Raw genomic sequence first — 23,229 nt, 5'->3', positions numbered from 1 at the left:
AAGTGTTGCATCCATTGGGAAACAGGGACAGTAAATCTGGAGCTGTGGTCTGAAGATAGGCCCGTTTCAAAGCAATCACCTTTCGCAGTCTCCCATGGGTATGAGGTGATAGGAATCTCTTAGTTGCTTGTATAAGTGACTATGCAGAAATCTTCACTCAGCAGATTTTAAGTTGTAAAGTTTTAGCTAAATAATGCATCAAAACTTATCTTATGAAAGACTGGTAAAAGGGATCTAGAAACTGCACTTGGTTCCTAACATAAATCAAGATTTCTTCAAAATAATCAAGTTATATTATTGGCATCCCAGTTTGGGTGGAGCGGTCATGTTTGTAATTTTGATAGATTAGCCTAGTGGCTTGAGCACCCAACCCAAACCGGGCTTCAACCCGGAATGTTAGATAAAAATAGTACTCCTATTTCACTTCTGTGAATAAAGAAAATGAGGTCTTTAAGAAAATGAGGCACAGGAGTTATGATCAAATATTCAACTGAAAATGTCTTTTGGAACTCTGATCTTGCTTTTGAATCATCATTTCATGTGATTGGTGAAAACACTTGAATTTTAAATTTTATACAAAGAAATCACACCGGTGCTAGCTGAAGCCACTAGCGATAGGTTGTCTTTATTTACACATGCATTTGCACATCAAAGCGTTCGCGTGGAGCTAAAGGGATTATCAGTATGTGTGGTAGGACTTAGGAGCATGTTAAGCTAGGTGCTCAGATTCTTCCTTTTTCTTGGCCTTCTCTTCCTCGAGCAAATAAATTCTCTCTGCTTCAGGAATAGCCAAAATAATTGCATGTAGCCTGATATTCATCTCCTCCACCTTTTCCATCAGCCTGTCATTAGTAAACATGCCGAGGCAGACACTCTGGATGGTCTCCCAGCTTTCCATCAATGGTAAAGCAATAATCACCGCCGATCCAATGGTACCCCATACTATAGCTATCACTGCCCAGAATGTGAAGTAGCCTAAACCAAACTCACCTGCAAAATAACCACAGGTAAGTACAAACAAATATTACCACCCAAATCGAAAGATAGGTGAACAAAAACATCAGGCAGTTTCTTTCTTTCTAAGAATTCTGACCTTTTCTTGTTGAGACACGTTACAATATCAGAAATATCAAAGAGGATGAAATTACCTGCAGGAAGAGTGAGGAGAGGCCATAATATAACAATCACCACAGTAAAACCAACACCCCATTTAATAATCCAGGCTTTCGCTTTTATGAGTTTCTCCTCCTTGAACTCTTCTGCTGGCAGCTCATTCTTTTCCTTTTCGACCATTGTGATCTGCTTGGTCGTATCCCAATCATAATCTTGTGGCCATAAAAAGCTACAGACAGCATGGATTGCTCCACCAGTAAGTATTGACACAAGGTTGCCTGCAAGCATTGGTGCATTTCGCCCAGTTGTGTCAAGGTTTATCCGACCATACTCGACCTTCGTAACTACTAGCCAAGTTATAACCCCAAGAACACATCCGATGATTGTTCCAAGAATGGCACCTATTGCATTTGCTTTCCTCCATAGAAGCATAAAGGCTATAGGAAGGACAGCAGAACCGATAAGAATTCCCATGGCAAGATACATCCAGCCCAATGAAACTCCTGCTTTGTTTAATATCACTGCTAACAATCCCATGAAACATCCGAAGCCTAGGACAACAGCCCTTGATACTTTGAGGATTTTTTTCCCACTTGCATCTGGATTTATGTAGGTACGGTATATATCGTATGTGCACAGTGAAGAAACTGCAATCAGCTCAGATGACCCAGCAGATGTCACAGCCCTGATCATTATATGTATACAACTGCTAAGATTGTCCCCATGAAGTATGGCTAGAAAGATGAAGTACAGAAAAGTTCAAGCTAAGAATAAAATGTGCTTACATAAAAAGCATTGTTAGAAGAAGTATGGATCCTCCCTTCCCCATCAAAGCTATAGCAGTAGCAGGAGGAACTAGTCCATGGCTTGCCTCGCTCTCTGTTATCGGTAGATCAAGGGCAAGCGCTCCTAGACCCAGAGATGTTGCTAAAGAGAATGGTACAGCAAACCACACCAGCCCACCCAACAAGTAGCCCTTGTGAGTTGATGAAGGCCTTGCAGCTATCGCACTAACCCAATATCCCTAAAACAGTTTGAAAATCAACATAGGTTAGGTGAAAAAACCTTGAAAGTTCTGAAAACCACTGTGAAGAAGATGCTGTTGCTAAATCATGAAGCTTACGTTGTCAACGAAAACTGTGCCGAAGTTGCCTACGATGTTTATAATTCCAAACACAAGCCCACCTGAACTCAACATTGTTAGGTAAGACCCTTTGTAATTTCCACTAACGGGACCACAGGATTGTCCATCATGGGAAAATGGCTCCTGGCATACTCTTGATTTGTTTCCGACCTCTAATAGACGGTGGTATATGACACTGGGACTACCTAGTTCGCTGCTTGCAGTGTAAACTAGGTACACAAAGATAACTAGAACCAGATGCACTGAAATCCAAAGTAGTAAAAACAACAAAACCAAATCAAACTCATGAATCGAAGTTCTCATATCAGGAAACTTTCAAGATTATGAGTAGAAATACCTATAACAGAATGTATGTAACTTGCCAAGAAAGTTGCCTTGAGTCCTCCGGCGAGAGTGTAAACAATGACTCCAAGCGGTATCAGAAAGCTAGCGGCATAAATGTTCACTCCGGTAAGTGCGTTTACAACAGCAGAACCACCAAGAAGTAGCATAGCCGTGACAATAATGTTTGTCAAAAAGCAGAAGGCAAGGAAAACTATATGTGCAGGAGTCCCCCAACTGAAGCAAAAGAATAGTAGATTGTCAGTAAATTTTAGGGGTAACAAACGAGCTTATTAACATTTGTTCCAACTACTGTGTCATACCGGGCTTTTACAATTTCACAAACAGTATGAGCATGAGGAGCCTTTCTTTTAATCTCTATAGCCATCACACCAAACAAAAGTACCTGTTCATTTGCTAACAGTGTTAAATTCAGATGCAGAATGTTCTTTTCTGGAAATTCGAGAGTAAAAAAAACTAGGGATCATGCCTGGATAGTAGCCCCACTAGCATACCAAAAGGGCCCACTAATTCCATACTGCCAGGCAACATTGGAGCTTTGCAGGATGGTTGCAGCCCATGTCCACTGTATAAATTGGCAGCAAATTTAATGCACAAGATGAATATCCAGTCCATAAAGAACATAAAAAAAAATAAAGCAAGACGCAAATGTTACCTGGGACACAATCACACTGGCAATAAGTCCTGTTTTTACATTCCTGCCAGCGGTATTGAACCATTCTGAAGTGTGGCGAGACCCAACATATCGTTTCTCCAGCCATACCTGAACCACACAAAATAGCTTGACAGTTGAAATTTCTAAGTTTAATGTATACAGCGTAGAAAATATGAGGGGAGGGGTTTGTATACCAGGAAAGAGGTGAAGACAGCAAAGAAGGCTCCAAAACCAAGAATAACAGAATAGCCAACACCTTGATTGAGCACAGCTTTTCCTTCAAAGAAACTGATCTGCCTCACACACCTTCCACCCTCTGACGAGTAATATTTGGCCGAGAATCCAAATGGCGGACACTGCACCTGACTAGAAGCCATCGAGCAAGCAACAGCTAGCTAATGCTAATACAGTATCAGTACCTTCTCTTCTTCAATACACCATATGGCTTGCTTTCTTGATTGAGCTTGAGCATGCGCTGTATGTAGACAAATAGTCAAGTGGTAGGCTTCGCAATCAGGTACATTTTCACACTAGAGTCAGCATCTATCTAAAAAATTATTTATTTTATATATAATTTTATAATTATATGAAAAAACTTAAAAAAAAACACCACTGGCTATATGTAGAAGTCGACTAATGCTGACACAGACAAGGTCCGCGGATATATAGAGGCTCTTGCTCTTGCTGAAAGAACCAAACTCCGAAGCTACAATGTAAAATAGTATCTTATCTGGTTTGGACGAAGGAGAATCTTTTGGACAGCATTGTAAATTTGCACATATAACCCATCATCATTTCATTGTCTTTTTCGGTGTTTTAATTGAAGTTTTGTGCTGGAATGAGGGAGATTTATGTAATTTGATTATGATATATGACAGCAAAGACTTTGGAATCAGCCCCTTTGCGGATTCTTCTGACTTTAATTCCGATGACCTCAGTTGTTACAATAATTCAAGTGTCTGAGTAAAGCAATTCTGTTCTTAACTTGTGAATTGAATTTAGATGATTAAATAAATTTTTATGTTTGAAATTTTTTTTTGAGGGTATTAACCTGAATTATAAATAAAATTTAAACTATATAAAAAAACTGTAAAAATGAATCTGATGGAAAACACTTTCATTTACAACAATAATCTACCTTGAAATTAATATTAAAAACAATATACTAAAAATATTAATTTTAACACAAATTTTATTTCTTTTCATGTGTTTTTTTTTATTCCAGAAACCTTTGGCAATACTGTATTTTTGTATGCTTAGCATCAATTTTCATCAAGCTATCATAAAAAATATATTATTATTATTATTTTCCTTCTTTTTTTTCTTGAACAAGGTTAAAGATGCATTTAGAAATTTTCATCAAGCTATCAATTTTCATCAAGCTATCATAAAAAAAAAAATTCAATCTTGAACAAGGTTAAAGATGCATTTAGAAATTTCAAAATAACTAACATTTAATTTATAACAAGGAACTAACTTATGGTTTTCAAAAACATAATGACTAATTTATAAAATCATAAAAAAAATACAAACTAAATTATAATTTACTCTAATTATTATCTCTTAAAACCTCTAACTTAAAAATAGAGGTTTTTGTTTTTTAATTTCCAAAGAAATATTGATATACTATGCATTTAATAATAATAATAATAATAATTCATTATTTTTTACTTTTAATTGTTAACGTCGTCGCCCCCAGTAAACAAGTTGAAGAGTGGTTATTACAAATCCACCAAAAAACTAATTTAATATGCCAAAAACTAATGTTATCATATTTTTACTCATAATTAAAAACAAAAGCTACAAATTGTATTCCGTTAATATTATGATCAACATAAATTCACAATATTTTCATGATAAAATATATAAAAAAAATCGATTAAAAATTTACACGTGTAAGATAAATTTTTATGTCATGGTGCTTTTAAAAAAAAAATCATAATCGAGCGTTCCTTTGAGTTCAGGGGGGAAATTGTGTAGAAGAGAGACGTTTCTTTTTTCCAAGGTGACTTAAGACGGAATTTTTATTGCATTACTGATTGTGGTGTTTATGTCATTAGAAAAATAATTAATGACACAATTTTAGTAAAATGTGTAATCTAATTATATTGAAGTTAACTAGTTTACAATACGCAGCGGGTTAAATTAATATTTGTTTGAAAGTAATAAAAAATATTCAGATTATAGAAAATTATTTAATATTTTTATTAAACTCGATTTAATAGATTAATTTTGAAATTTTTTGATCTAATTCCTCGCCTAGCTAGATTTAAAATTAAATCGTATATGAATTGTCCTGATAAGACCCGATCAAATTTATCAGTCCAAAGGAATCCTAATATACTAGTAAAAAAGTTTGAAAAAAAAATGAAACTGATATAAAAAACCTCTCGGATCAACTTCTTGCATAGCTCGGGTTTAAAATTAAACTGTGTAAAAAATCCTCGATGTGACCCAGTTGACTTGACCGATCCAAAGGTAACATGACCCACCAATAAAAAAAGTTTAAAGATGAAACTTACATAAAAAAACCTTTCAATCTAACTCGATTTAACTCCTTACTAGCTTGTATTTAAAATTAATTAATATGAAAGTTGTCTTAATATGTCAACTTGCTCGACTTAAAAGCAGTTTAGATGATTGTGAAAAACAAATTTAAAAATGAAATTGAAAAAAAAATGATAAATTTGAAATTAAAAAAAAAAGAGGAATGGAAAAAAATGGAGGAAACTAAAAGAAAAAATAAAGAAACTTCATTGTTCATATAACAGTAAAAGCTCCATATTAATTCTCGGTCTTTTAGTATAGAAATATTTTATTGACCGCGCTCTCACTTTGACTTGGATAAAAAAAATAAACATAAAAAATAATATCTAGATTTTGAAAAACTTTTCAGCATTTTCATGAAACTCGATATTATTAGTAAATTGTTTGGGTACATAAACAAATAAAAAATCAGCTTAGAGATATAAAAACATTGTTTTTAAAGTGTTTATTGGTCTCGTATAGAGATATGATACAACTAAACTCTCTAAACCTCTGAAAGAATAAAAATAAAAGAAAAGGTAAAGGAAATATGTTTTTTGTATATCTTTTTTTTCTTTGTGGAGTAGCAGATTTATATAGAATTAAAGCATTATAATGAAACATTATAATTATTAATGAAACTATATGACTATTAATTAAACAATTCTATTTTAAATTAAACTGAATAGCTATTATTTAATTTTATTCTAGTAGTCGCAATTGCCATAATTAATTATAAAAATTAAAATAAATAAACTCAAAAAAATAAATTAATCTCATTGACATATTAAATTCCAAGTTCCATCTTTCTGGTATTATATATATATATATATATATATATATATAATAAAATTAGAAAACTCACTAGGAGATCTCATTTATTTTGACTTTCACTCAATTTACTATACAATAAAAACTCTCACTTGTAAATATTTAGGAGGGGGTGTTTCTTTTTTAATATAGGATAGAAATCTTTTCATTCTTTATTCATTTACAAACTACACCAACAATCCCCCACTAATTTGTAATGAATGTATTTTCATTTGATAGAATTATACTTTTAATAAGGTATTTTACAATTTAAACCATCAATTAGTATTAGAACTTGAATTATACTTGGTTTGCAGATTAAACCAAAATTTTTGTTGTGGAATCAAATATACCACACACACGATACTATCCAAACTCTTAAAGAAGTTTATAACTGTTTAGCATTTATCATGATTATGTGCTAAAATCTTATTTTCATGAATATTTACAAGAGAAAACCTCAGATATTGTCAAAAGATTTATCATTGTAAATATTAATGTAAATTCAAGACATAGTTGATTCACTATTATAGTATAAAAAAAATAACTCACATAGTTGTGCTTCTAACACTAGATATGATTTTTTCAAGATAAAAAAAAAAAATATATATATATATATAAATAAAGGATTGTGAATTTTTTATTAAAGAAATACAATTTCTTCTCTCTTTTAAAAAAATAATTTTATCAAAAAATAAATGCATTAATAAAAAATAATTCTAACTAAAAACAATAAGTTTTTCCTATAAATTTTAAATCCTTCCACTTCTGACGAACGTTTATTTTAATCGCTATATAATTTAATTAAAGAAATCATATAAAAATATATAAAAGACACCGGAATAGGGCGCGGGGGGGAGTGGTAAGGTGAACAGCCATGCCTTAAACATGCTAGCATTTTCTTTGTGATGGCCTTGTGGGTATGCTGCCACGAGGACATGATTCATTTTTCTCATAAATAAGTCTCTAAGGTCCTTTCCACCTTAAATTCCAGACCAGACCAGACCAGGCCATCCTGCTTGTCGTGGCCCAATCCGAATGTGGTCCATACTGCCCCCCAGGATTGACCTTTGACTATAAAGTTTCAAGTGCAAGGGCAACTTCAACGAAGATGTTAAATGAAGAGCTTAAAAAAATAATAATAAAAAGTAATATTTTAACTTTTCTTTACTTATTAAAAATTAAATAAAATACTAAAATATTTTTTTCTCGCACAAATAATATTTCTACATCTCTTAAAAAAACCAAAACCAACAGACCAACAAAATAATAAACCAATTAAATATAGTTGTGTGGAAAAAAAATAACATCAAAATTATTAAAAATAAATAAAATATTTATTTATTTTTTTCCAATACAATTGGCTTCTCAAATGGCTTTTTTTCCATTAAAATATACATAATAAAAAAACTATATTTATATTATTCAAAATATTATTTTATCGATTTAACTACTTAAAATAATATCTTTGAGATGCTGTAAAGACGTGCCTCCCAAACAAATTTAATAAGTTTGAAGTCTTTTGTAGATGGGAAGGGACAATTTCAACAGAAATATCAAATATCCAGAAACTTCATGAAGTAAAAATAATCAAAGCAGGCATTTACATTGGATTATCATTACCATTTTATTTATTTATTTATTTGCTTATTGCATTTACTTTCAATCATTCACATTTTAACTTGTCAACCACTTTTAAAAAAATATATATATTTGAACCTCGTGGTTTCAAAGCACATGCGAGAGTACTTATCCCATCCAAATAGAACTCCAAGAAAATGGAGCGTGTCAAACCAGGCTACTTTATTTTTTATTTTTTTAGCCATCTTTCTTGCCTTTCCTCCTCATTTCCGATTTCCCATGAGATTGCAAACATGATATTGTAATCATGGACCTACACAGCTATATAAATACTTCTTGTAAGAACCAGCCTCCATCATACACAGCAATAACACTAACAAAGCAAGATTACAATATTGTTTTTCACATTTCTCTTCGTCTTTGATTATGAGTCAGAGTACAGCAACGAAGGTTTCCAGGTTGCTTCTGGGGCAACTTGGCCCTCGTTTCTTGTCAAACACAACCACTTTTTCTAGGCCTGCAACTGCAGGCATGAGCTCGACCAGATTTGCTTCTTATGGGGTCCGAGGTTGGAGTGCTTCAGCACCACCTGTTATGCCAGGTGAAGAGGAGAAACCAAAGGCAGCTGCAAATTCATTTACTACAGAAGATGGTAAGGCCATCGTGAGCTATTGGGGTGTGACTCCCCCCAAGATCACCAAGGAGGATGGCACAGCTTGGAAGTGGAACTGCTTCAGGGTATGTGCTTTTATATTAATCCACTGCTGCAATTGTCAAATCCGCGAAGTTACTGAGCTAAGTTTGCATATCTACTTGAATAATTGAAGCATTTTCGTTTCCTGATTTGCAGCCATGGGAGTCCTACAAACCTGACATCTCAATTGATGTGAAGAAGCACCATAAGCCTGGTACAACAATGGATAAATTTGCCTACTGGACCGTCCAGGTCCTCAAATACCCCACTTACTTATTCTTCCAGGTAGCTATCCTACACAATCTTTTGCTGTGCCCAAGTTTATAAACAGAATTCGCTGTGCCTGAAACCTCAGAATCTAATAACTTACGAGCTAAATTTTCATCAATTGTGATAGAGACGGCATATGTGCCATGCCATGCTGCTAGAGACAGTAGCTGCTGTTCCAGGCATGGTTGGAGGGATGCTCTTGCATTGCAAATCACTACGACGATTCGAGCAAAGTGGCGGCTGGATAAAAGCTCTTTTAGAAGAAGCTGAGAACGAGCGGATGCATCTTATGACCTTCGTTGAAATAGCTAAGCCCCAGTGGTACGAACGAGCCCTTGTATTTGCTGTCCAAGGTGCCTTCTTCAATGCTTATTTTCTGGCATATTTAGCCTCTCCGAAGCTTGCACACCGTATAGTAGGGTACTTGGAAGAGGAGGCGGTGAACTCCTACTCAGAGTTCCTCGAGGACTTGGACAATGGTAATTTTGAGAACGTGCCTGCCCCTGCTATTGCCATTGACTACTGGCGCTTGCCTCCCAACTCCACGCTTCGTGATGTTGTGTTCGTTATAAGAGCTGATGAAGCACATCACCGAGACCTTAACCACTACGCATCGGTAAGAATTTACGCTTGCAGCCGTGAAAATTGTTGTCCCTGTAGGTGGCATTTGTGGTCGGATTTATCTGATTTGATTGAATTTTCTGAATTGCAGGACATTCAATGTCAAGGACAAGAGTTAAAGCATACACCTGCTCCAATCGGATATCATTAATCCTTTAAGGCGGTCCTGAAATTATGGAAGTGTGTGTGTTGCGTTGACATGCTCCCAAAGCCATCAGATTCATTCCATTGTACTACGTTATTCTTTAAAAATAAATTAGCTTTTTTTTGTATTCTTTGTAAAATCAACCAAGTGAATCTTTTAACATCACGAAGGCAACCATTGAAACTTTCAATAATGCTATTGACTGCGCTAAAATTATGCACGGAAGAACCGATATCAGATATCATTATCTGCAAAACTAGTTCTCCGGGGAACTACAGCCACTGCCACAAAGTTTTGATTCTCTACAGTGATATATTATCATAAATATCATCACTTGGGATGGGAACTACGTGGAGGTGATGACGGATTTCATGTGCTATGTACAGTTTGTGGGGGCTATATAATATCTAAGGCATATGTGGGGATTCAGTCCGTCCATGACCAGAAAAAAGGGTTTGTGCCGGGGAAGGACAACTCGCCATGAAACTCCTGGTTCTAAGCAAGTAAAATTTAACACATTGTTGAGTTGCATTTGGCTCTGTAAAGCACTATTCTATTGCTTTTGACGTGGACTTTGAGGTACCGCGGATGCTGCCCATTAACATGCAAGACTAACCTCCTCCAAGAATCTCCTTCAGGTTGTCGTGTGATTAGAACCATGATTAAGGAGGTCTTTCTGAATTTGAAAGCCAAGCGTTGACTTATCGCTATCAACACCATCTTTCCTAGCAGATAAATTAGTGGTTGCCTTTTCTTTCATGGCTTCCTTTTCCAATTTCTTCTTTTCAACATCAGCCTGTCTTTCATTCTCCTCTCGTGACTTTTTGAACAATTTAACAAAAACAACCAAGATTTGCGTCACTGCAAAATGCAAGCATGACAAAAGGAACATCAGTTAACACCATTGACATTATAAAACTAATTTCTATGAGATTGCAAAGACAGCTTCAAAATCCGCAAAATGACAAACAAGAATTTTGGTTTTTGTTAGCTTGTTTGTTTTTTTATGATTCATTACAGAAGAATCAACAATGACCCAATCAATCAGAACTTCCATGCCAGGGAAAAAAATCAGAACATGCCAAATCGTGTATACCTATTATTGCACAAATGCCAAAAACGACATCAAGTGAACTATACTGCATCATATGAAAAGAAGAAATAAACAAAAAGCATTGGTTATTAACCTTGTTCAAAGGGACAACGAGCCGGATCCTCTCCAAAGTACTGAGACAAGGAATCTGCATTTCTTCCCTGAAAGATGAAGAATGAGGAATTTAGGGATAAAACCAGTAACTGCATGTAATAACTACATAGTACAAACATCTAGAGTTTGTTGAGGCCTTACCACTTCAGAATATAATGAGATAAGTGACCTAACTTCAGATTCAGCAGTGTCAAGGAAATTCTTCAAGACCTGTAAAGGGGGAAAATGTTAGTTCAAGAGACATAAATGAATATATCAATACTAAGAAAATCATACTCAAGGTTATCTTTGTGAGCTTAAAAATGTAGCCAAGCATCTGTACTCATGCTCACCTTTTGAAAGCCAGTGGAGATGGCACCATCATTTACTGAAGTGGTGAGTTCTTGTTCAACCTTTTCAAGGCCTTTACTCACAGCTTGCATTTCTTCAGCCAGAGTTTTCAGTTGAATCTGGTAAACCAAAGCAGGAGGAAACAAGTGATAAGAGAACATATCGGCTTCAGTGACAATCAGCAAGTTACAAGTAATCAAGGAAGAAGCTAGCGCTAAGAATCTATTAAGGATACCTTAGAGGCAGCTTCTAAATGAACAAGGTCCTTATCAAAGTCTAGTAACTCCGGCATTTTCTCAGCTAGTAGCTAGAATCAAGACAACAGAACAATTAAGGCATCCCATGAATGCCCATACCATTAGAAGAATTTTTGTGGAAAATTTACAAAAGTGGGACACATCTAAACTCATAAGAATAAATTAAACACAGCAAAAAGGTCAATCAGTTATAAAATACAGCATTAAACAATCAGAATAGCAATAGGCTAAGTGTATAATCTAAACCTATATATGAAGATATAATCATCAAACAAGTAGAACACTGGCAATCATATTTTCTGTTCTTTTGTAAGTAGCAAGTTCTTCAAGAAAATGACAAAAAAAAATGAGAATATCAAGCATTAAATGTTGTAACACTTACTCAGCTAACAATATGATAATTTGAAGTTTCTAGTTTAAGCTTATCTACCTTGCACAAGTAGTGCATTAATGTCATTTTATTGTTTCTTGCACGAGTATCTGATAATTTAAGAAGACTGTCCAATTTGAATCCTACAGCAGATCCTGAAATAAAGATGAGTAGTATGAAATGAGAACGTATAATACAAGAGGTATAAGGCCAGCAAATTTAAACAAAAGAAACTATAACTTTCACAAGCAGAGTGATACCTCGTGCAGTGCCCTGATTCAAAGCATTTCCCAGAGTGAGAATTGTTTGCATTATCTGACGCAATTTCGCGGATTCTTTTACCTGAAAGTATATTGTGCATTAAATATGTAGAACAAACAAACATTCATCTTCGTACTTCATAACCAATTATTTTTAAAGATACCTCTCTAGTAGCATCATTTATACTATTCAGATTTCGTCTTAAGTCATCCACCTGAGGAAAACATATGATGAATGCCAAGTTATCCCACGATGATAGCATTCTGAATCAAATATGAGTAATCCAGAAATATACCTGACTAGAAAAGGTAATTCTGAACGCAAACACTCGCAACTTAGCTTCAACTCGTGGAACCTTCATCAACTCCAGGAAAAACTGAGCAACAAAATCTTGTTAGCCATCTAGATACGAGCAGTGCATGCATTCAAGGTAACAGCATTGGAATTTACCTGTTCACACTTTCCAAGCATTTCCTTGTCACCTGTATAATTCTGCAAATATTAACAAGAGCATGTCAGTAACAGCAAATAAATAACACATTGCCTTTGTGCTGCAAATAAGCATACCAAATTTACATGACTCATACTGTCACCATAAATTTGGTTGGTGTATTTTTTAAATTATTTAATCTGCTAAGGCTTTGTTTTGTTGATTATATTACAATATTTGAAGGATTAATTTTGTTGTTAAGAAAACTTGGGTTTTGATTCATAAACGTTACCTACAATTAGCCATCATGCATCCCTATAACATATCTCACACCATCCATGCAGTTAATAGTACTTCGCATTTGCGTTTCACCATACCAAAAGAAAAACAAAATAAACTAGCATGTACTTTTCTCTCTGATAGAATAAAGGATGTGCTAACTTCAGCTCCAAGCCTAATATAAAAAAAGGCCAAAAGGCTCCCTTTATCTTAAACATCGAAGCAGCAAGATCTCACATGAGACATTCATTGCAAGTGTGCTCCAGAAACTCGAGCCTAAAAAATCTATACCATAGTAAAAGAGACAATATTATTGAGACTTGCAGATATTTGGTGTGCTACCACAACACTTTTGTACTGAATTATTATGACTTGCAAATATTTGCAAACTGGAGTCATAATTTTGTGAAGACTAACAAATCATTGTAATTTGCACATCAAATGAATGATTGTACCGTTCATTTTTCTCATTCTTTTCTTTATAGTATTTTCTTTTTCTAATTTAGTTGCTCTATATTTAACTCCATGCTCTTTAAAAATATATTTTGGTTATATCAGAAAACAACATAATCAGCACATCTTTAATTATTTGAATTTCTTGTCAATATTCTCTTCTTTTTTTCAGAGTCACGAGTTAGATACAAGAATCAAATGTGACAAAGTAGCATGTATGAACATATGTGATATATTGTTAGGTGATAAAAGAATAGATTACCCTCAGCATTTCCATTTCTTCCTTGGTAGGACAAAATTTGATGAGGTTCTCAACCTGGTCAATGTCTAAAGCTGAGGAATCCAAAGCTAGAACTGCTTTCTGAACATACAGATGAAGATAAAAATTAGGAAAGCTAAATTCAGTCCAAGCCAACTGAATGATACAAGTTGTAAAGTAGCTGACAAGAAAGATGGACTTACAATCATGTCTGGCAAAGGAATTTTAATTTTTGTGAGCATTATTTCACAATTATAGGCTCTTCGCAAGTCTACCTACAGAAAGAAATTCAACCAAAAACTCAAGTCATGATAAAGATAACTCTTTGTACTTTTGAATTCAAAGAGAAGATATTTCTTGATCAAAGTGGGAAGAGTTAAAAGCACTTCCCTTTTACCAGTTGTGTTCAGCAGATGCCGAATTTAAAAATCAGTGAGAAAATGAGTATTTGAAACATCATTCTATCTAATTGTTGCACAACAGTAGACTAGCTCATTTTCAATTTTGATATGATCAATCCCACTACGGGCATGGTACAGGTAAATCAAACGTCAAATTTCAATTGTCATAAGTGCCAATAAGTAAAATGTCCATGATTTACATGAAAAGATCTCACTGCTTTGTTATTTTGACAATGATGACAGTAAAAATAGCTGCAGAAGAAAAAAAATGACTTTAGCACACATGCGCATACACAAAAAGAAGAAGATTTCTAGGTGGTTGTGACTATATCACTGGCTTTGAAGCATCAGCTCACTAATTTGAAGGATTCAAAGCCACTTCTTTTATGTGACAATGTGTAAACCAGCTCAATATCAAATTTAAAACTTGTAATTACAATACTCTAGTTTGCAAACTATGGTGCAAAAGGAGCAAAGATGGTTAAGAAAGTCAGTTATTGGAAGTTGTATTGTGAGATCACTCAATTTCAAGCATTGAAGTCCTTGAGATTCTTCAAGTGGCTCCAGAGCTCCATACTTTATTGTTATTTTCTTTATCACTTACTTGTTTCTAGTGTTGTTGCTTCTTACTTTCACATACTTGACAATATTGATTTTGGTGTTCATCATACTGAAAAAATTGGGAGTTCGTTGCACACCAATCAACCAATTTATGCTAGATTCATTTTATGATTTAATTCAAGCACCAAAACCTTGAGTTCAATCTGAAGGAAAATCTAGTAATCAACAAGAATTATGGCTTGCCCATAATACACAGCAATATGGGGAACTTTGAATTGCTACTTCTAAACTCTATGAAAGTATCAATTCTGCTCCCTTATAATGGACATTTTTTCAAGCCAATTTTCGAACTTCATCCATAAAAGTAGAGTTCGGATTCCAAATCCTGCCTACGAGGCATTATAAACTAGGTTCCTTAGATCAGCCTTAATCTCCTATTATACAGCCTTCAGCTTTGACATGAAATTTATTTACTGTTAGTTCTCCAGGTTAAACTTCTGATATTATTCAAATTAAAAGCTTAGCCCTTATTTTGAAAAGAAAAATTAACGCTTTTAATTCAAAAAGAAGACTTATTGTTTAAAGTAGCAAGTTATCTCATTGATTCTCTCTTCTTGAAAATATATTACTGAAAAGTACAGAGAATCTGGACTAATACAATGCAATAAGTGCGCACCCACTTAAACAAATAAAACACCTTACCAATTGCACTTTCTCAGGTTTGTTAATGTGAGAACCACGTCGACCTCCAGCTTTAATACTGCCTTTCCCATCTGAAACAGAGGCTGCTGAGAACAAACTTTCAAGTTCTGATATATCAATCTCAGGAGCCCTGCTATCAACATTCATCGGGTGAGATCACTAATGCAAGCAAGATACATGCTATAACATATGGAAAGGAGGAAACATAAAATGAGTGGTTGAATTACTGGAGAGGTTCTGAATTCATTCTGTGAGTTCCAAGTAAAATTTGTGTACATTTGTCAAAGTTATTCAGCATAAAGGATATATGTGCATCTAAATGAGCTATCAAGCAGGCAGTGTAACATTGATCTTTAACCATATGCACAAACCTTGATTGGTTTTCCTGTTTTTGCGAGTCAGCCCACAAACTCCCTTGCATTGCTCGAGTAACTTTCACCCAATGCAGGGGCTTTAGAGAAGCTCTCTTGGGGGCATTACCAGACCCACCAGCACTTCGACCTCTTACGTGGCTACTTGCCCCTAAAGAAGCTTTTCCTCTTCCTGCAGATGGAGGTGGAGGTGGTGGCACATTAGAGCCCTTTGCTCCAGGAGGTGGAGGTGGACCTGGTACTGAGGCACGACCAGGTGGTGGAGGGGGAGCTGCAGGAGGCTTGGGTGGCGGAGGCGGTGCTGTGGAAGTGGGGCGTGTAGGTCCAGGTGGAGGAGGAGGTGGCGTTGGGGCATTAGTAGGGTTGCGACCAGGAGGAGGAGGAGGAGGAGGTGGCCTTGGGGCATTAGCAGGGTTGCGACCAAAAGGAGGCAGAGGAGGAGGCGGAGGAGGTGGTGCCCCACCAATACAACTAGCAGTAGATTTTGAACTTGAAGACAGTGTCGTAGGAGGGGGTGGTGGTGGTGGCGGCGGCGGCGGCTGTTGTGGTGATGTTTTAACATTATTAGTTGTACTCATTGAGAATGGTGGCAATGGTGGTGGTGGTGGTGGTGGAGGCACTGGAAGCCGCTGTGGCACAGAGGATTGTCTTGTTTTAGAAGAAATAGGAGGAGGTGGTGGGCCTTTAGAAGAACTCAAGAGGGGAGGTGGAGGAGGTGGTGATGGTGGAGGAGGTGGTGGTGGTGGAGGAGGTGGTGGTGGAGGAGGTGGTGGTGGTGGTGGTGGTGGTGGGCCTCTGCAGGTGGGAGGAGGTGGTGTACCAGAATCTTTACTGAAGTTAGGAAGAGGAGGAGGAGGAGGAGGTGGTGGTGGTGGGCCTCTGCAGGTAGGAGGAGGTGGTGTACCAGAATCTTTACTGAAGTTAGGAAGAGGAGGAGGAGGAGGAGGAGGAGGAGGTGGTGGTGGTAGCAGACATGTATTATGAGAGGCAGGTGGTAAAGAAGCATCTTTATTGAAGAAGTTGGGAGGGGGAGGTGGACAAGGAGGTGGTGGAATATCTCTTTTACTAGTGGGAACTGAAGCTGTTGATAAATCTCCACTAGAGACATTGGGAAGAGGAGGTGGTGGTGGAGGTGGTGGTGGAGATTTACTATTGCTAGTAGTAGTAGAGGGACGTGTAGGAGGTGATGGTGGCAGAGGGGGGGGAGGAGGGTATGGGTCTAGTGGAGCAGCCACTGACAGAGGACTTTGGTTAGAAATAGAAGATGGAGGATGGGGCGGTGGTGGTGGTGGTGTGCGAGCAAAAGGGGGTGGTGGAGGGGGTTGAGGGGGGCATGGAGAAGTCAGAGTTCCTACACCCGCAACTGATAATTGTTGATGAAGAGAGGATGGTACACCCTTGACTGAAACTTGAGGTGGAGGGTCTGTAGTTAGATCCAAATCCTGTGGATCATTACTTTCAGCAGATAAGGGAACTGACTCAACAGTATTTGACATCAATGGTTTCATTCCTTCAGCTGTAGACTTGGAAACATAATCAAATGCTTCATCCGAACTATCAGCAGTGCTAGATGCATTATTTTCATCTTCAGAATCAACAGGTGATGCATATGAACTCACTTGAGTTTGCATTCTTGAAAATTCTCTGGCATCACTAATGACTGATAGCTGTTTAAGCAACCACAATGCAGCATCGTCACTGCTATCAACCCACTCAACGCCACTAAATAGTTCTTGAACTCTTGAAAAGGCTTCAATCGGCAATCCACCTTTTTCCTCACCATTTAAAATTGTAGTTGGGGCTTTCGGAGAGGAGATGCTCTCAACCTCCCCAAACAGAACCTGAACTTTGACATGTAATTTAATCAAATGGAAGGCAAAATTGAGAAAGAAAAGAAATGGTTCATTTGATAATTAATTCACCTCTGCACGGAAGCCTTTTGGATACCGCTCTTTTGAATCCCAAAGAATGTCCAAATTGTCAGAATTGAGCATCAATATATTGGATCGAATAAAAGCGGTATTAAACATTACACGAAACATCATAACTTCCCTTTCAGAATCCAAGTCCAAATGCAGACACTCCAAGACAACATCTCCTTGCACCAAACATTGAATGTCAATCTTTATCACATCACAGTCCGCCTACAAAGAAAGAACAGTCAATTTCACATTGCCTTGGGAAAGAGAAATTGAGTATAAAGTAATATGAAATGGCATAGAACAGCAAGCCTCTCACCTGGCAGTAGTGCCGAAGGGCAGACTTCTTCTTCTTAGACATAGAGAAGAGCATCTGCGTAGAAAGTCCACCCTTTGTGTGTAAGTTCCTACCAAAAATACGAATGATTGGCCTACACCCATTTCCAGCATCAAAACTGGGAATGGCACGAAAAATGACACAATCCAAAGAAAGAGCCCGTTCAGGAGGTGGCCACTCAGGTGCTATATTTCTCCTAGCCACATACTGAAGATAACGAAGTTGAGATGGAAAAGGATTGAGTGGCGACAAGAGCTGCAAGAACCCTTTAGGAGCCTCTTTATGAACAATCTCAAGAGTCCTCTTCTCACCACTATGCAACTTCCTAAAAATCAAGAAACTGGCCAAAAGAAATGCTAACAATGGCCAACTCCCTCTCTCACAGTGAAAAAGGATAACATTCTGATGATTCCCTTTCGAAAGCCAACTCTCACAAACACGAAGAAAATGCTGAATCAAAGACAATGGCAGCAATGGACAACCCTCATACTGCCGCGGATAATCCATTACAGTAACATCATACTGACATAAAATTTCTGCAAGCTGACTCCGTTTCTCGCCTTCCCGAAAATTAAAGGCCAGAAACGAAGAGTCCGGAAATTCCTCATATAATTCAGTTATTATTTCGTGCAGGTAAATTTGGTACATTCCATCCGGTAATACATCAGTGGAAAAACAAGAATCAAACACTGCAAAACACACATAATCAACAAAAACACACAGAATTAACACACAGAACGCCACATATTGTGAAAATTAAATAAATCGAAAATTAATTACCGTAAACTCTATCAACAAATTCGAGTAAGCCATCAGGGGGTCTCCGGTAAAAGAATCTACTGAGGAGGGACATTTCTGTCAAAATAAATTTACATGTGTTTGTTTGTTGTAACCTGAGGAAGGATAGCAAAAAACTTAGAAATTTTTTTGATTAAGCTACAAGGAAAAATAAATTAATTGAAATGAAAAGAGAAATTTGAAATTTGAACAATTTTAGGCTTGGTTAAACTTTCTAAGCTGCCAAACAGAAAGAGAAGTGAAGTGAGAAAGAAAAAAACCTGAAGGAGAGGCAAACTGCGTGTTTTCTTTCAGATTTGAGTGCGGTGGAAGTGGTGCTGCTTTACCTTTTTCAGTTTTTTGAATTTTCAATCTGGGAACGGGAAGGCAAGGAGGCAGGAGTGGAGAAAGAGTTTTTTCTCCTATCTCGTTTGTTGGTTTTTTGAAAATTAAATAATTATGGAACCCAGATACGTGTTCTGGCCCATTTGTTGGTAAGAAGCCCATTGCAAGGTGGCCTTTATTTGGAAAGACGATAAAAGGCCCCAGTTTAAGGATCGATTTGGTTGATTTTGAAAGTACCTCTAAGAGGTTATTTATGTCTTTTACTTGTCAAGTTATAATTGAGTACTTCCTTTTCCCAAGCCACAACAATAGTTTCCGAGATTTTGTGATGCTGATTATTTTGTAAAACTATATTTTTTTTTACATATTTTTTTTTATATTATTATATTAAAATTATTAAAAAATATTTTTTTAATATAAATATAGGATTTTAAAAATATGATAGTAATTATTTTTTAAACTTGTTTTTTATATAAAAATATATCAAAATAATATTTTTTTTTATTTTATAAAAATTATATTTAATATCAATATATCAAAATAATAGAAAAATATTAAAAAAACTAATTTAAAATAAAACAAAATTTAATTTTTTAAAAATATTTTTAAAACACAAAAATAAATATACTTTTACTTACTGCTAGTTTGGCATGGAATATCAAACAACACTTAAATTTTTAAAAAAAAATTAGAGATCCCTATGAACCAACACTCAGGCTAGAGTTTGGAACATGGAGGCAAACAGAGTTAGTTTGCTTGAAGCATTTCGACTCAAGTAACGTGCATCTGACAGCGGACGGAAGCTGATGGCATTACAAAATGAGACTGGTAAGATCTACTATGGGGACGAGGTGGGGAGCCAGGCCAAGCTCACCACGAGACGTTCCTTCGACTCCATGAGAAACAACTTGAAAGAAATCCAGAGAAACTTGGAAATATGGTTGGCCAGAATTATTGGAGATCTTAATGGAATTCTGACCAGAGATGATGCCTCTTGTCAACGTGAATATTATATTTCTAGTATCCTTCTGTTCAATACAATTTTCTGACTGGTAGTCTCAAGTACTGATCTAACTGAAACACACAAGCCCTTCTGGTAAATATCCTGATCCAATGCTTGAAAATAGCAGCCAGGGGCACCATGGAAATATGATCGTTCCACTATGTTTGTGGCAGCATCCCTATCAAAATGAAGCCATCACCTAGTCAAAACAAATGCTGGTCTTGGTATTCTGGTATTAAGTCAAGCCTTTACAAATAGGTTTTCTGTCCATAGCTTAAAGTGATAGAGACTGTTTCCTACAGATAGAGAAAATTTAATGCTATTTAATTCTGGAGAAGATAGGTTTGGGTGGGAAGTAATCACACCTTTTGATTCATGTCCATGTGCATGTGGAAATCGAAACCATATCACTCAGGGCGGCACGCAATTATAAAAAAAATACATGGAAAATCGGTTTCGTGCGATGTTATTTATGTTCAGACCAAATTACATTAATCACTTGAAAATCAACAGTTTTGCTCAGGTTACAGTAGCTCCAACCTGCAAACTGCAATTTGCTTGAACTTGTTTCCTGAAGGTAGGAGTGAAGAAATATTTCCACCCAAGTTCGAAGATCACTTTTTTATTCTGTCATTTTTCTCTCCCTTCTGGAGTAATTACTGGAATTAAAAACCGGTTCCATTAAAAATTGTGAATCATCATATCAGTGCAATCAGTCTGTCATTGGTTTCTCATGGGAGTCCAGAAAGGATCAGACAATGATAAGACATTAACTATAAATCATCCCAACATAGTTCCAAACCAGTTTTAATGGAAGCACACGCTAACAAAACTAACTTAAGGGGCAGAATTCAGAGAAAAGGTTTCAATACAACAAATTATTAACTTGTGTTTCTACTATTTCAAACACAAGGAAACATGAACATAAATAAATGGTCACTCCACTAGGCAGAAGCAGCAGCTTCTTCCAGCAACTGCTTAACCTTGGTGATATAGTCACTCATTGCTTCCTCCTTGGATTTCCCTGAGAAAAAAAAAAAGGAAACAATTGTGTCAAAGAAAATAAACCAATATCCTACAACCATGAATTTCAAACCAATACCTTCAACAGCCTTCCATGCATCCCACTTTGCCCTGTCCCTCATGTTGAAAATACCAGGGCGGCCTGCAGATTGCCATAGACAGTACGAGTCAATAAAAAGACAGTCGGAAGAGAAAAATGTTGACTTCAATAAAGCTATACTTTTGATCAAGAAATTAATCAGGGGAAAACCATCTGATCATGAGAGCAAAGAACTCACTGGTGTTCACTAGTCCAACAGTGGCTTGCTTGAAGAGCCCATAGAGAATAAGTTTGTTCTCATTTGTTGTATTTTCTGGCAGTGTCTTGGCTTTCTCAGCGTGCTCCTCAAATTCCTCCTGCAGAGGCCAGCCCAATTTGTGACATCAATAAACAACTTAAACGTCAAGCGTGCCAAATAACTTAAGCCGAATAGCTGAGGCAAAATGTTTTGTATTTCACGTCTATTTCCAAATAAATTGCATAAATCTCGTGTCTTGGAAAACTAGAGAAGGAAATGCATCATATAAAGAGAGAATTGATTGCCTAAATAGATGTCGATCCATGACTAGACAGTGACCCTAAGCATAAGTAAGATAGACTGCAAAATATTACTAGCCATCAACTTCCCATAGATAGCCCTGATCTCAGATTTGACTAAATAAAGAAAAAGTTGACAAATAGATGCCCTGATCTAGCTTTGAACCAGAGTATCATGACCACAGAAGTCATTACAGCAGCATGCAATACCACAACATTGCAAATTTGATATATCCAAACATAGATCTTCAACAATACTAAATAATAACCAATCAAGAAGAAGAAACAGATCTGAAAACCAAAGAATCTAGATTCGTATTAAAACAGAGCAACCAAGAGTTTTTCATGCACCTACACTGGGAAACACTAATAACCATGAAAATTAACACTGCCCCTTCATATACAAATCCAAGAGGACCAGACATGAACTAATTCTAATGCATAATCCAAACTGATAAAAGCAATCAAACAATCAAATCCCATGTCAGATCTAATCAATAGAGGTTGATTTTCAATAACCATTCAAAACAAGATGTTAATTTACATGAAGAATGAATTACATAGGATTGCTGTACCTGCAAACCCATTGCGTTACTTGAAATGGAATCCGTCTGCTTCTTGATTTTCTTTTTAGATTGAACGAAGAGGAGGAGGAGGCATGTTATATAGTGTAGGAGTGGTTTCAGAGTTCACCACTTCGTTGATTGAGGAGCATATTCATTTAGCGTTTGTACGTAGTTTCTACACGTGGCTTGTTTGGGTTGGTTAACGTAAATGTAGTAGGCCAGGGGCGTTACAACCAAAGATTTGGTGAAGATAGGTTGTAATAGGTTGCTATTTTATTTTGCAGCTGGCATCACAAAAATATATTAAAAATATATTTTTTTATTTTTAAAAAATTATAATAATTTAAAAAAATAAAAAATTAATTTTTTTAAAAAATTGTTTGATACTCAATTTTAAAGTTCCCGTATCTTCTTTCTTCTTTAGAAGATCATTGAATTTCTTGTTGCTACGATAATTTTTAATTCGTTCATGACTTGAGGTGGATGATTCGCTCTTTTTATTTGAAAAAAAAATCTTAATGATACAATAAAAATAAAAAATAAAAAATAAAAAAAATAAAGTTGTTTGTAACTGTTCTCAACGGCCAGGAAATATTTTTCATAACCGTGCATTTTGTTTCTCTAGAATTACAAATTTCCATCCAAAGAATTATAATCAACACACAAGTTTTATGAAGATCCCATGGACACAAAGGAAAAGACAATTCTACAGTTAGAAAAGAAAAGAGAAGAAATGAATTGGCACAAAATGCAAAGTAAACGAGATAAAAAGGAAAAGAAAAAAGAAATAAAGAATGAATATTGAAGACATATTTTGAAAGTGATTTTATTGGAAGATGAATTTCTGGAAAGTAAATTACTTTTTTATGTTTGATAGTATCATGAGAAATAAGTTGGAAA

General features: G+C 35.9%; 4 protein-coding genes across 4 annotated transcripts; 1 reads left to right on the top strand and 3 right to left on the bottom strand.

Annotated features, from left to right (window-relative positions):
- Positions 1-501: 501 nt before the first annotated feature.
- On the bottom strand, positions 502-3,943 carry LOC7491912 (urea-proton symporter DUR3). The gene is made up of 9 exons (XM_002303436.4): positions 3,449-3,943; positions 3,255-3,362; positions 3,069-3,164; positions 2,902-2,984; positions 2,595-2,815; positions 2,237-2,499; positions 1,899-2,137; positions 1,149-1,798; positions 502-990 (listed from the first exon to the last, which is right to left on the bottom strand). The coding sequence occupies exons 1-9, from the start codon at positions 3,629-3,631 to the stop codon at positions 710-712; spliced, it is 2,124 nt and encodes a 707-aa protein (XP_002303472.2). The 5' UTR covers positions 3,632-3,943; the 3' UTR covers positions 502-709.
- A 4,534-nt stretch (positions 3,944-8,477) lies between these two features.
- LOC7465478 (ubiquinol oxidase 2, mitochondrial) lies at positions 8,478-10,094 on the top strand. The gene is made up of 4 exons (XM_002304350.4): positions 8,478-8,909; positions 9,022-9,150; positions 9,263-9,751; positions 9,848-10,094. The coding sequence occupies exons 1-4, from the start codon at positions 8,598-8,600 to the stop codon at positions 9,905-9,907; spliced, it is 990 nt and encodes a 329-aa protein (XP_002304386.4). The 5' UTR covers positions 8,478-8,597; the 3' UTR covers positions 9,908-10,094.
- Positions 10,095-10,114: 20 nt separating this feature from the next.
- Positions 10,115-19,268, bottom strand: LOC7491911 (formin-like protein 14). The gene is made up of 18 exons (XM_002303435.4): positions 19,097-19,268; positions 18,819-18,931; positions 18,021-18,727; positions 17,705-17,926; positions 15,783-17,623; positions 15,412-15,541; positions 13,951-14,022; positions 13,751-13,849; positions 12,777-12,818; positions 12,622-12,702; positions 12,490-12,540; positions 12,326-12,407; positions 12,126-12,220; positions 11,674-11,745; positions 11,441-11,557; positions 11,250-11,318; positions 11,089-11,155; positions 10,115-10,762 (listed from the first exon to the last, which is right to left on the bottom strand). Exons 2-18 carry the CDS (start codon positions 18,889-18,891, stop codon positions 10,536-10,538), a joined length of 4,047 nt encoding a protein of 1,348 aa, XP_002303471.4. The 5' UTR covers positions 18,892-18,931; positions 19,097-19,268; the 3' UTR covers positions 10,115-10,535.
- A 1,644-nt stretch (positions 19,269-20,912) lies between these two features.
- On the bottom strand, positions 20,913-22,505 carry LOC7491910 (acyl-CoA-binding protein). The gene is made up of 4 exons (XM_002303433.4): positions 22,339-22,505; positions 21,465-21,582; positions 21,266-21,328; positions 20,913-21,187 (listed from the first exon to the last, which is right to left on the bottom strand). Exons 1-4 carry the CDS (start codon positions 22,348-22,350, stop codon positions 21,108-21,110), a joined length of 273 nt encoding a protein of 90 aa, XP_002303469.1. The 5' UTR covers positions 22,351-22,505; the 3' UTR covers positions 20,913-21,107.
- Positions 22,506-23,229: the final 724 nt, after the last annotated feature.

Source organism: Populus trichocarpa, chromosome 3, assembly GCF_000002775.5.
Source record: "Populus trichocarpa isolate Nisqually-1 chromosome 3, P.trichocarpa_v4.1, whole genome shotgun sequence".
Classification (NCBI taxonomy): Eukaryota; Viridiplantae; Streptophyta; class Magnoliopsida; order Malpighiales; family Salicaceae; genus Populus; species Populus trichocarpa.
Note: the sequence above shows the minus strand (reverse complement) of the source record. Positions and strands in the feature narration are given on the sequence as shown.